General features: G+C 44.6%; 2 protein-coding genes across 3 annotated transcripts in view; one reads left to right on the top strand and one right to left on the bottom strand.

Annotated features, from left to right (window-relative positions):
* OIP5 (Opa interacting protein 5) overlaps positions 1 to 12,807 on the top strand; it is a 120,506-nt gene that overhangs the window by 46,210 nt on the left and 61,489 nt on the right. The gene's annotated exons all lie outside the window — the stretch shown is intronic.
* Positions 103 to 12,807, bottom strand: part of EHD4 (EH domain containing 4) — a 128,768-nt gene continuing 116,063 nt past the window's right edge. The window contains exons 5-6 of the mRNA XM_007536479.3: positions 7,541 to 7,705; positions 103 to 2,028 (exon numbers count right to left, since the gene is read on the bottom strand). Coding sequence (XP_007536541.1) covers positions 1,492 to 2,028; positions 7,541 to 7,705 — 702 coding nt within the window. The 3' untranslated portion in view covers positions 103 to 1,491. The remainder of the gene's footprint in view (positions 2,029 to 7,540; positions 7,706 to 12,807) is intronic.

Below are 12,807 nucleotides of genomic sequence, written 5' to 3'. Positions count from 1 at the left end.
CCTCCCAACACAGTTTTCCTCTATGTCTTCCTAGAGAACAAATTTGGTCCTATTCACATATATACACAAACTAACCAGTGTCAAAAATACACTCACATAACACATATTTGTATATATTTATTTTTATATATGATATCTGGGCAGAATTCAAAGGCAAGATAATTTGGAATGGAAAGTCAGCTACTTTGGCCATTTCTAAACCTCTTTTTTCTCTTCCTTTTTGTAGCCCAGGACCTCATGTATACAAGGCATGTGCTCTGTAACAGAACTGCATCCCCAGCTTTCTTGAAACAATGAGGCAAATGGACTTGTCTCTTTCAACTCTACCATCTGGTGAACTCCTCTGTGCTCACACACCTGGGCATTCAACTTGAAAGAACTATGTTCGCATTACAGTACTAGAAGTGCAGACTTCTCCTTTCCATGTGTCTCATTTAAAAGTGCTCATCAATATTACAAAACTATACTATGAACATATTTCTCTTAAAAACAAACTCTTTAGAAGTGCAAGGACTGATATTTGGATAAATACTTCTCAGAAATAAAATTTTCTTCTACAACTTGCAGTTCTGACCATGATGTCACTGGTAATATCAGACAGAAAAAAAAAAAAAGTGGTGGTGGCAGTGGCAGAGGAATAAAAGCTCATCTGGCAGGGTGCATGCCTTGCCATGTACATGGGCCCAAGTTTGAGTCCTGGCATTACACTGGAGTGCTATGACATTGGGAGAAGCTCCAGTGCTGTGGTGTCTCTCCTTTTCTCACTATCTCCATCTCTCTCTATATATCTGAAATGAAAAGGTCATCCAGGAATGGTAAAATTAAGGAGTAAGTTCCACCCCCCTTCCTTGACAGAGGGTGAGACAGAGAAGGAATGAGAGAAAGGGGCTGGGTACATAGATGTGGAAACTCCTTTCAAACATGGAAGCAGGGTCTTCTCTGGCAGACAGACTGAGGAGAACAGAAAAGTCTCCTTCCTCTTTTTTCCTACTCTAAATAAAGTAGGAAAGAATATAAATAAGACACCTGCCTAGTTGACAGCTACTTCTGAGGGGCCCCAGCTACGGCCTTAAGCTCCTAGACTTCCACATCCATGTCTCTAGGCTTTGGAGTTGTCTTTGGACAGTTCACATTCCTTTTCAACCCTTCCATCTCCTCATTCACTGCCTAACAAGAGAACTTTAGATATTTGAAAGGGCGCTACCTGCTGGCAAAATAGCTTATTTGTGTGACCTTTACTATGCGTGCAACCCAGGTTCAAGTCCTGGTGCTGTGGTCTCTTTCACTATATCTAAAAAGAGAAAAGAAAGAAAAAGAAACAAGAGTTCCATCTAGTGTCTGGTGTCTGCCCTTTCAAGTTCTACAGATGGATAAACTGAGGCACAGAGAGGGGCTGCCTTGCCCAAGGTTACCTGGTGAGTCAGTAGCAGGGTGATCTGGCCCAGGTCATCCCTGCTTGGCCCCCATCAGCTGCCTTGCTGTGCCTGCCCCTCAGTCAGTCTTGGGCAGGGACTTCCTATGAGAGGGGGGCACCAGGTGGGAGGGCAAGCTGCTGGGTAGCTCATACCCATCGAGCTTGATCTTGATGAGGTGCTTGGCCAGTGCAAACTCCTCCTCATCCAGCATGCCATCACAGTCGCAGTCAGCCAGCTTCCAGATCTTGCCTAAGACACTGTTGGGCAGCTTGGAGGTGACCATCTCTTTCTTGGCATTGACGCCTGAGATTTTGCCATTGATGGGGGACAGGGTGTAGAAGAGCTCATCATAGACAGGCTTGTCCCTGGCCACTACCCACTCCTCCTCATCGGCACCCTCCTTGGCACCTTCCCCGTATCCCTGGTTGAATGGGCCCTCAGCTGTGCCATCAAAGGCACCACCCTGCACAAGCTGTGTAGGCACATTGATCTCTTCCTGGCTGATAAGGTTCATCAGGGACGAGATCTTGTTGCTCAGCATGTTGTCCACAGCTTCAATCAGTTTAGGTTTCAGGGAGTGAAACTTGGTGAAATCATAGTTCTCAAGCTGTTCCTGCAAAAGAGTGATGGGGCCTTGGTGACTCTCTGAAGGTGGCAAATAGGAGAAGGATTGCTCTGTGTGTGTGTGTGGGGGGGGGGAAGGTAATTTTTCCTAACACTGCCCATCCCCCCAAACCCCAACCTCCCACCCCAGGTGCTCTAGAGCTCTCCTATACCACATACAGCAGTGGTTTTGGTACAAGAAATCTAATGCATAGGACACAATATTTTTCTATGATAGCTACTCTGCTGATAGCCATAGGACCTTACTTTGCCCTGTCTTCCCCCCTTCAGATTGAAAGATATAATACTGTGTCTCTTAATTAGTGATTTAATAATGATTAACAGATTGTAGATAATAGGGGTACAATTCCATACAATTCCCACCACCCAGAGTTCCGTATTCCATCTCCATTGGAAGGTTCTCTATTCTTTATCCCTCTGGGAGTATGGACCAAAATTCTTTCTGAGGTATAGAAGGTGGAAGGTCTGTCTTCTGTAATTGTTTCTCTGCTGAGCGTGGACATTGGCAGGTTAATCTATACCCCCAGCCTGTATCTATCCTTCCTTAGTGGGATAGGGCTCTGGTGAGGTGAGGTACTAGGACACATTGGTAAGAATACTATGTCTTATTTAAAATATGTTTTTTTTTGCCACTAGTCTTATCACTGGGGCTCAGTGCCTGCACAACTTTCCCCTTTTTAAAAATATTTTTTATATTTATTTCCTTTTGTTGCCCCCTTTTTATTGTAGTTATTGATGTTGTTGTTGTTGGATAGGACAGAGAGAAATGGAAAGAGGAGGGGATGACAGAGAGGGGGAGAGAAAGATAGACACCTGCAGATCTGCTTCACTGCCTGTGAAGCAATTCCCCTGCAGGTGGGGAGCCGGGGGCTGGAACCGGGATGGATCCTTGTGCAGGTCCTTGCGCTTTGTGCCACCTGCGCTTAACCCACTGCACTACCGCCCAATTCCCTATTTCCCCTTTCTTTTTAGATATAGTGAAATAAAATGTTCCCAAATTGTACAACAGACAGGTGTGTCTGCTGTTCCTCCATTTCAGCAAACCTACAGGACTAGAAATCTGTTTAAATCATTTTGTTAAATCATTTTGTTTCCCAGAATGTAGACAACCAAATTGTATGTTTCATTTTGTATTCACTTGCATCTTCGTAGCAGGATCGGGTGTGGAATGCAACCAATCCACCTCATCCTTTGTCTTATATGTACCTTGATGACTCACCGTTATCCTTAAATGCACCTGAGTGGTGCACCTTGTAACCAATCAATGCATGCCTCTCCCAGCTTGAAGGGTATATAAGTGGCTTTCCAAATCAGGCAGTTAGTCTAACCTGACAGGAGTCTGCTAGATTGTACAGGTGTAATAAAGTATCTCCCTGCCCTCCATGTGGTCACCGTTAAAAAAAAAAAAAGAGAGAAAGGAAAGAAGAAAGACATCAAGAAAGAAAGGGAATCAGGGAGACTTCATAATAGTTATACACCCAGCTTTTTTTTTGGTTTTTTTTTTTTTGTTGTTTTTGGATAGAGACAGAGAGAAATTGAGAGAGGAGGGGGAGATAGAGAGGAAGAGACACTTACAGACCTGCTTCACCACCTGTGAAGTGACTCCCAGTGCAGGTGGGGAGCTGGGGCCTCGAACCAGGATCCTAACTGGTCCTTGTGCTTTACACCATGTGCGCTTAACCCGCTGTGCTACTGCCATGCTCCCTACACCCAGCTTTTATGCCTGATGTTGTGTGGTCCCAGGTTCAATCCCCGGCACCACAATAAGCCAGAGCTAAGCAGTGCTCTTGGAAAAACTGAAAACATAAAATTCATGAGAGTGGGAGAAGGAAGGAGAGAGAAGCCAGAGCACTACTTCCATACGTGCAGTCTGGGAATACAACCAGGATCCTCAGGTATACAAATGCTATGTTATACCAGCTGAGCTATTTCCTCAGCCACCAGGTCTAGCACTTGTGAAGAATTTATATGGACTGTATGTGAAGTTTTTATATGGATTGTACATGAAGTATTTCTCTTTGGACAGTTCTAGAGGCTAGCAAAGGGCTTTCTAAGTGTCCAGCTTTTGGAAAACAAGGCAGGGAGACCCTAGAGTAAGACAGGTTATACACACCTCATAAAGCGGGGTATTTTCTAGTAGACTAGACTGCACACATTATTATGTGCAAGGACCCAGATTTGAGCCCCAGACTCAAATGTGGTAGCACCTGCAGGGATTGGAGTTTCAAGCTACTGGTTATAGTTACTTGTATTTCTCTCTTTCCTTCTGTTATCTCTTTCTCCCCCCTTTTTTTGTTGCCCTTGTTGTTTTATTGTTGTAGTTATTATTGTCATCGTTGGATAGGACAGAGAGAAGTGGAGAGGAGAGGGGAAGACAGAGAGGGGGAGAGAAAGGTAGACGCCTGCAGACATGCTTTACTGCTTGTGAATCGACTCCCCTACAAGTGGGGAGCTGGGGGCTCTAACCCAGATCTTTGTGTTTAGTGCCACCTGCGCTTAACCTGCTACGCTACGGCCCGAATCCCTCTGTATCTCTTACTATATATTAGTCTTGGGGGGTGTGGGGGGAAGAGAGTTGGGCAGTAGCACACCAGGTTAAGCACATACAGTGTGAAATGCAAGGACTGGCTCAAGGATCCCCGTTAATGCCCCTGACTTCCCACCTGCACCCTGACTTCACAAGTGGTAAAACAGGTCTGCAGATGTCTTTCTTTCTCTCCCGTCTTCCTCTCCTCTCTCAATTTCTCAAAACAACAACAGTAGCAACAACAACAACGAAAAAAAAAAAAAAAAAAGGCCTCCAGGAGCAGTGGATTCATATTGCAGGCAATATGGAGGCAAAAAAAAAAAAAAAAGCCATGGGGGGGGATGGTATCATACCTGGTTAAGTGCTCACATTACAGTGCACAAAGACCCAGGTTCAAGCCCGATGCCCACCTGTAGGGGGGAGAGCTTCATGAGTGGTGAAGTAGAGCTTCAGGTGTCTTTCTGTCTCTCTCCTCTCTATCTCAGTTTATCTCTATCCCCCTTCCCTCTCAATTTCTCTCTGTCTCTATCCAATAATAATGTAAATATTTAAAAATTAATAAATAAAAGTCATGTGCAGGCACCTAGGTTGGTGGACAATGGAGATAGGAGCTGAGGAGCACCAGGCCTGATGTACTCACCCTAAATCTTACCACCAAAATATTGTGCTGTTGGAAAAGTCATAACAAGAGGCCAGGTGATGGCACACCTGGTTAAGCGCACATACATTACAGTGTGCAAGGACCCAGGTTTGAGCCCCTGGTCCCCACCTGCAGGGGGAGAGCTTCACAAGTAGTGAAGCATGTCTGCAGGTGTCTCTCTGTCTCTCTCCTCCACCCCTCTCGATCTCTATCCAATAAATAAAGATAATAAAAAAAATTATAAAACAAAAAGTCACAACACATTTTTTTTTTTGTACAGAAAAACAAGAAAATATGCCATGATTTTTACAACAGCTCAATATTAACTGTAACAACTGTAACCCACTCCTGTTTTAGCCAGCACCTCATGTACAGTTTGCAGTTCAAACACCCCTTAGAAAAGAAGCTTCCCTTCCCGAGGCCTTCTGGCATTTTTTTTTTAGATATTTATTTATTTATTCCTTTTTGTTGCCTTTGTTGTTTTAGTGTTGTAGTTATTATTGTTGTTGTTATTGATGTCATTGTTATTGGATAGGACAGAGAGAAATGGAGAGGAGAGGAAGACAGAGGGGAGAGAAAGATAGACACCTGCAGACCACTTGTGAAGCTACCCCCTCCTGCAGGTGGGGGCCTTCTGGCTTTCAACTCCAGTCTCTCTTCTTCCTTTATTCTCTGTCTAAGGCAGACAGGCAGGCAGGCAGCTAATGGACCCAGCATTCTAGCTGTACATTTCAAACTGTATCTTTAAAAAAGTTTTTAAAATTTAAATTTAATCATTACTTTGTGCCATCAGGGTTATCACTTGGTGTTAGCATGATTCCAATGTTCCCTGCAGCCATTATGTTTGATAGGAAAGACAGAAAGAAGTAGACACCCACAGCACTACTCCACCACTCATGAAGATTGGGGATGGAGGCTTGAATGCAGGTTGTCAAGCATAATGGCATGCATGCTCTACTAGGTGAGCGACCACCTGGTCCTATCAAACTGTACCTTCAGAGCTACTTTTCTCTGCAGCTCAGAACAGTGGATGGTAACCAGAGGTCTCTAGTATGCTGTATGTTTCGTTCAGCCTGTGTGGCAAAATCTAAAAGCCATGTGGTTTCATGTACAAGCACAGACTTCACTATGTGTAAGCTATCTTGACCTGCATTCCCACAGGGTAGTGATTTCCAGACTGGAGAGGGACCTGTGGCATGAGCTTCCCAATCTGTCCTACTACATGTCCCCACAATTTCTCACTGCACATGAGGAATTGTTTTCCACCAGATAGAGATGTAGCTTTTGGAGAAAACATCTCTTGCAAATGTAGGAAACCAAGTGAGAATCTCAGTGTCTCTCACTTGGCCTGCTTTGCTTGTCCAGGTGACTGGCTAAGGGCTGCAGGCATCTGAGCTTATGGCACTTGCTTTCCAGAGGGGATCAGGCCTGCAGTATTGGTGGGTTTTTGCCTTGGCAAAGGTCTTCTGGTTCTTCCAGGGTGTCAGTGAGCCGGCCTCGAAACATGTGCTCATTTAACACCATTGTGAGGGGGTAGGCACACTGGTGAGGCTTGGAAGACTTAAGTCTACAGTTAGCTGGGGCTGCTGAGTCATGATGCCGAGATGCTGAAAGTGGGCAAAGGCTTCCAATACTAACCTGCAAGTAAAATCCTCACTGGGAGCAGGGTGCATTGTCTTCAGAGCCCCATGATCTCTAAGCAGGTACCTAAGCCTGCAGGAGGCTGGTAGAAGCTGGGGTCACTTGGGTAACCTCCAGGGATGCTTCCCAGCTCACAAATCTCTTAAGTTCTGGGATTCTTAGAGCAAGGTCTCACCTGAATGTCAGAACAACCTGAGACACAGCTGAAGAAAACTGTTCATTTGATGTCTGCACCTGAACTTAATTTGCTTCTTGAAATGTGCTTCCTTTTAAGTGCTTTTCTTTTTTTGCCACCAGTATTATTGCTGGGGCTCAGTACCTGCATATCTCCACCATTCCCAGTGGCTTCTCTCTCTCTCTTTTTGATAAAGGGAGAGAGAAAGAAAAGGAGCGAAGAGGAGACACCTATAGCACTGTTCTACTGCTCACAAAGCTTATCCCCTGCAAATGGATGGAGGATGGAGAGCTTGAACCTGGGCTATTATGCATGGTAACTAATGTGCATACTCTTATCTGGTGAATCACCACCTGTCCATTAAGTATTTTTTGGAGGCAGTTTCTATGCTATTCTCAGGAACCTCATCTCATGGATCACTCATAAGGAGGTGAGCTCAGTGCATTCTCTTCTGCCCTCCACCATAGAGCCCAGGCACCTCTCCCTCCACCCATGCCATTGCAACAGGCTTCCAATACCTGCATTGCCTTGACCTCAGGGAAGTCCCCCGCAGAAATTTGGTATTCTCGTTGCAGCTGAATATAGATTTCTGGCAATCTGCTGATCAGTTCTCTCTTCTTGTTCTCCTTGCCAAACATACTGGGCATCTCCTTCTTCAGGTGGCTGATGATATAGGCGTGTACCTGGAGGGGCAAAAGTCAGTGAAGGCAGGCTATTCAGAACTGCACCAGAAAGAAGGCAAGATGGTGTCCGATGTCTGCTGACAGCAGCACTCACCAGAGCCATGTTCCTTGGGCTAAGAAACAGGTGGAGATCAGATGGGAGAGTGAAGCCTGATTTAGGTGTTATATGAACAGTTATTTGGAACAGCCTGAGGGTGGCTGGGAAGTGAGGCATTCTGGACAATGGTGGTGGAGAGTAGAGAAAATGCCATCATGGAGAACAGGGCAGAGGAGCCAGAAAAAGATGCCAGGAGATGGAGTATGACAGATAGGGAAGAGATGACATATGAACTAAGCCTTGAAGAACTGGTAGATGTGGGGCTAAGCAGAGGGCCATGTATGGAAATGTGGGGGTAACAGGTTGTTTGTTGGGTGTCTGGGAGGTGGTGGTCAGTATTAGGTATGTGGCCAGGCTTAGAAGGTAGTACTGTGCTGAGATTCTGATTGGTGCCAATAGGAGCAGGTTTAGGATGACTCCTGCTAACCTGTGCTAATTCTCAGATGGGGGAAGAGAGGTCAGAAAACTGCTGTGGACTCCCTGCTTTCTATGTGAGCTGGTTGGAGGGGAGGCGAAAAGGTGGGATTGCACAGAACATTTCTCTTGGGGCCCTGTCCTAGAATGCATTCCTGAAGGAGGGCAACTGCTGTGGTGAAAGTGGATGACTTGAGTCTCTGAGTGGCTATTTGCAAGTAGGAGGGCATAGGTAGGGAAAGTTTCAGTTCTGGTGAACCAGGAGACCTGAGAGAATGTTTCACCAGATACTAGGAACTGGGGCTGGAGGCAGCCTGAAGGACTGCTGAGATCCAGCCAGTTGAGTGATGAAAGGAGGACAGCTACCCAGCTTTATAGGCAGCTTAGACCTTGAGATCTTTGTAGGAAGGGTGGCATTTCTGCTCAAGTCAGTGATATAGACCATCTGGGTAAGTTTCCTTCCAGAAGGAAACTTCCTGATACACAAGGAACGGATACCCAGAACAGCAGGGGAAAACAGGAGCCATGTTACTTGTGGACTGATGGATCCTGTTGGGATGGTGGGATAGAGTGGGGGGTCACAACTTCACCATTTTTTTCCTTGACATCTTCCCCTCACCCGACTGATTTCCAATGTTGGGATACTAAGATACATTTATGACAAAAGTTCTTTTTGTCTATCTACAAAAGTTATTTTGAATTCAAAGAAGTAACTAAAATAAAGGATGAAAAACAGAGTAGCGGGGGCTGGGTGGTGGCGCACCTGGCTGAGCACACGTATTACAATGCACAAGGACCCGGGTTTGAGGCCCTGGTCCCTACCTGCAAGGGGAAAGCTTCACAAGCAGGGCTGTAGGTGTCTCTCTGTGTTTCTCCCTATCATTCCCTTCCCTCTTGATTTCTGACTGTCTCTATCCAATAAATAAAGATAATAAAAAAAATTTAAAAAAAAAAGAAAAACAGAGTAGCAATTACAAAAAAAAGAAAGAAAACAAAGTGATTGTTATAGTTCTGGAAAAATCTCATGAGAAAAAAACAGATGACTACTATTAACTTGTGGAAGAGTGGAAATTAAATTAAGGGGGTAAACAGATAAATGTCACTGCTTGGCTAAGGGCCTATGTGTCCAATACCCATTGGGTACCTTGGAAAACATTCTGCTAAGCTCTGAATACAAGAATAAGTATAGAACACACACAGAGACATGCTCAGACAAGAATAACTTTCTCACCTTCATAAAGGCCATGTAACCGGCACACACATTTACTTTTTTTTTTTTTGCCTCTAGGATTATCACTGGGGCTTGGTGCCAGCACTATGAATTCACTGCTCCTGGAGGCTATTTTTCCCATTTTGTTGCCCTTGTTGCCCAGGTAGTGGCTGTTATTGTTATAGCTGTTGTTGTTGTTTGATGGGACAGACAGAAATCAAGAGAGGAGGGGACGGCAAAGAGGAGGAGAGAAAGACACCTGCAGACCTGCTTTACCGCCTGTGAAACGACCCCCCCCTGCAGGTGGGGAGCTGGGGGCTCAAACCAGGATCCTGATGCCAGTTCTTGCACTTTGTGTCATGTGAACCTAATCTGCTGCGCTACCGCCCAGTCCCCACATTTACTTATCTTTAAAATTAAGATAACTCGGGGGGCCCAGCAGTAGTGCTGCGGATTAAGTGCACGTGGTACAAAATAAAATGCAAGGACTGGCGTAAGGATCTCCGTTCGAGCTCCTGGCTCCCTATCTGCAAGGGGTCACTTCACAAGTGGTGAAACAGGTCTGTAGGTGTCAGTTTTTCTCTCTTCCCCTCTGTCTTCCCCATCTCTCAATTTCTCTCTGTCCTATCCAACAACAACGACAGCAATAACAACAACAAGGGAAACAAGGGCAATAAAAATGGGAAAAATGGCCTCCAGGAGCAGTGGATTTGTAGTGCAGGCGATAACTCAACCCTGGAGGAGAGAAAAACAAGACAAAACTCAAAATCAGTCTTACAATCCTTTGAGTTAAAAGGCCGCCAAAGTGCGGGAATCCTTCCTTCCATGCTTCTTCCCTCCCCTTTCCCCTTGTTTTTAAAAATTTTACAAGTCTATTGCTATTTTAGGGGTATAGCTTCATACTTCCCCAAAATGCGTTAGTACACCTCACCTTACACCAAAGTACCATCTCCCTTCAACACAGGCACTGATTTCCCTAACCCCAAACCAACTCTAAGTTTTTTTGTTTTTTTTTTACACCAGAGCATTGATCAGCTCTGTTTTTATCGTGGTGCAAGGGACTGAACCTGGGACCCTGGAGCCTCAGGCATGAGAGTCTCTTTGCATAACCATTATGCTATCTACTCCCCAACCCCCAACCCCTAACCCCTAACCAACTCACCCCTCCTCAGTGACGTCAGATCTATGAATGTAAGCCAAGGGTTTACATATGTCTCAGCCTTGCTGTTTCCTTTATTTGTTTCTTAAATGCTATGTCTGAGTGATCTCATCTGTTATTTGTCCTTCTTCTGATTTGTTTTACTTAGCATGACTTCCTCCACCAGTTATCACTGGGGCTTGGTGTCTGCGTGACTCCATGGTTCCTGGTAGCCATTATTTTAATTTTTTCTTTTTGTTTTGACCTAGTGGGATTCACACCAGGAATGCAGGTAGTTCAACATATGCAAATAAGTTTGTGATACATTTCATTTAAAAAAAAGGAAAAAAGTCATGCTGTCCTAGCAACAGATGCAAAGAAAGTATTTGACAAGACCCAACAGCCATTCATGGTAAAAGCCCCAACCAAAATGGGGATAGAAGGGATATTCCTTAACATAGTGAAAAGCAATTTATGAAGAACCTACAGCTAACATTAGAGTCAGTGGTGAGAAACAAAGTTTTCTACTGAGCTCAGAACCAAGACAAGGAAATCTACTCTCACCTCCACAATGTGACATAGCAGAAGACCTTGAGCAGAAGACCTAATCATAGCAACTAGGCAAAAAAAAAAAAAGAGAAATAAAAGGAATCCACAGTGGGAAAGACTTTGAAAACTCACTTTTTGTAGATGACATGCTATACATCATGGAAAATCCAATGATCTACTAAAAACTGTAAAAAAAAATTAATAAAGGCATACAGTTTAGTGGCAGGCTACAAAAACGACAGACAGAAATTGGTGGCATTCTTACATGAAAGCAACAATCTATTGGGTTGTCAGAAAAGGTATGATGCTCTTTTGCACAGGAAACAGAAAAAATATGTCTTGATTTTTCTGAAAACCCAGTAGGGGAGAAAGAAATTAAGAAACTCCCATCTGGGAGTCAGGCGGTAGCGCATCAGGTTAAGTGCAGGTGGCACAAAGCACAAGGACCAGCGAAAGGATCCTGGTTTGAGCCCCCGGCTCCACACCTGCAGGGGAGTCGCTTCACAGGTGGTGAAGCAGGTCGCTCCCATTTTCTGTCTTCCCCTCCTCTCTCCATCCTATCTAATGACGACAACAACAATAATAACTGCATCAATAAAACAACAAGGGCAACAAAAATAAATAAAAAAATATTTTTTAAAAAATCCCAACTGTAGACCCTGCTTAGGGAAGGTGGATTTGCCATGCGACTTCCAGTCCCCCACTAGGATTGGCACTGTAGGAACCTGCACTGCATGCAAATGATGAACATCTGCCAGTTCTCTACTCATTGCATGGCACTTGTTCCCTCATCTTTACCAGGGCCTGATGATCCCGGTTCATGACTGAGTGCTGGATAATAATGGCTTTCCATGTCCTGATATGTCAGTTGCAGTTCCTGTGTCATAATTCAGCTGCTTTGTGTAAGCCTCTTGTGATAATCACCCACCTTCTGCCCTTTACCTGAGCAATCCTAAGACAAAAATCTAAGTTCCAATAGGAGTCCTTCTTCTAAGCAATTTATCTAGTTATGAGGTTAATTATAATTCTCAGAACCCTGGTATGTAAAATCTGGAACATGGGTGGGGTAAACAGCATAATGGTTATGCAAAGAAACTCTCATGCCTGAGGCACCAAAGGTCCCAGGTTCAATTCCCTGCATCACCATGAGCGAGAGCTAAGCAGTGCTTAGGTTAAAAAAGAAAGAAGAAAAAAAAAACCTCGAACACTCTATCTAACTGAGCTGGTTTTTAGAAAATTCTGATTTACTCAAGGTCACACAGATATTCAGAAGCTGCAGACCCGAGACTAGCATTCAAACAATGCCTGTTATTGTAGACTTAACTTTCTGTAGGTATGGATTAAAAAATTGTGCTTAGGGAGTTGGGTGGCAGCGCAGCGGGTTAAGCGCAGGTGGTGCAAAACGCAAGGACCAGTGTAAGGATCCCAGTTTGAGCCCCTGGGCAGAGGATATGAACAGAACATTCACTACAGAAGAGATCCAAAAGACTAACAAACATGAAAAATTGCTCCAGGTCACTGATTGTCAGAGAAATGCAAATAAAGACAATGTTGAGATACCACCTCATCCCTGTGAGAATGGCATACATCAAAAAGGACAGCAGCAACAAATGCTGGAGAGGCTGTGGGGACAGAGGAACCCTTCCGCCCTGCTGGTGGGTATGTAGATTGGTCCAATCTCTGTGGAGAGCAGT

The sequence above is a fragment of the Erinaceus europaeus genome, chromosome 16 (genome assembly GCF_950295315.1).
Source record: "Erinaceus europaeus chromosome 16, mEriEur2.1, whole genome shotgun sequence".
NCBI lineage: Eukaryota > Metazoa > Chordata > Mammalia > Eulipotyphla > Erinaceidae > Erinaceus > Erinaceus europaeus.
The sequence above is the reverse complement of the archived record's forward strand: the minus strand, read 5'-3'. Positions and strand labels throughout refer to the sequence as shown.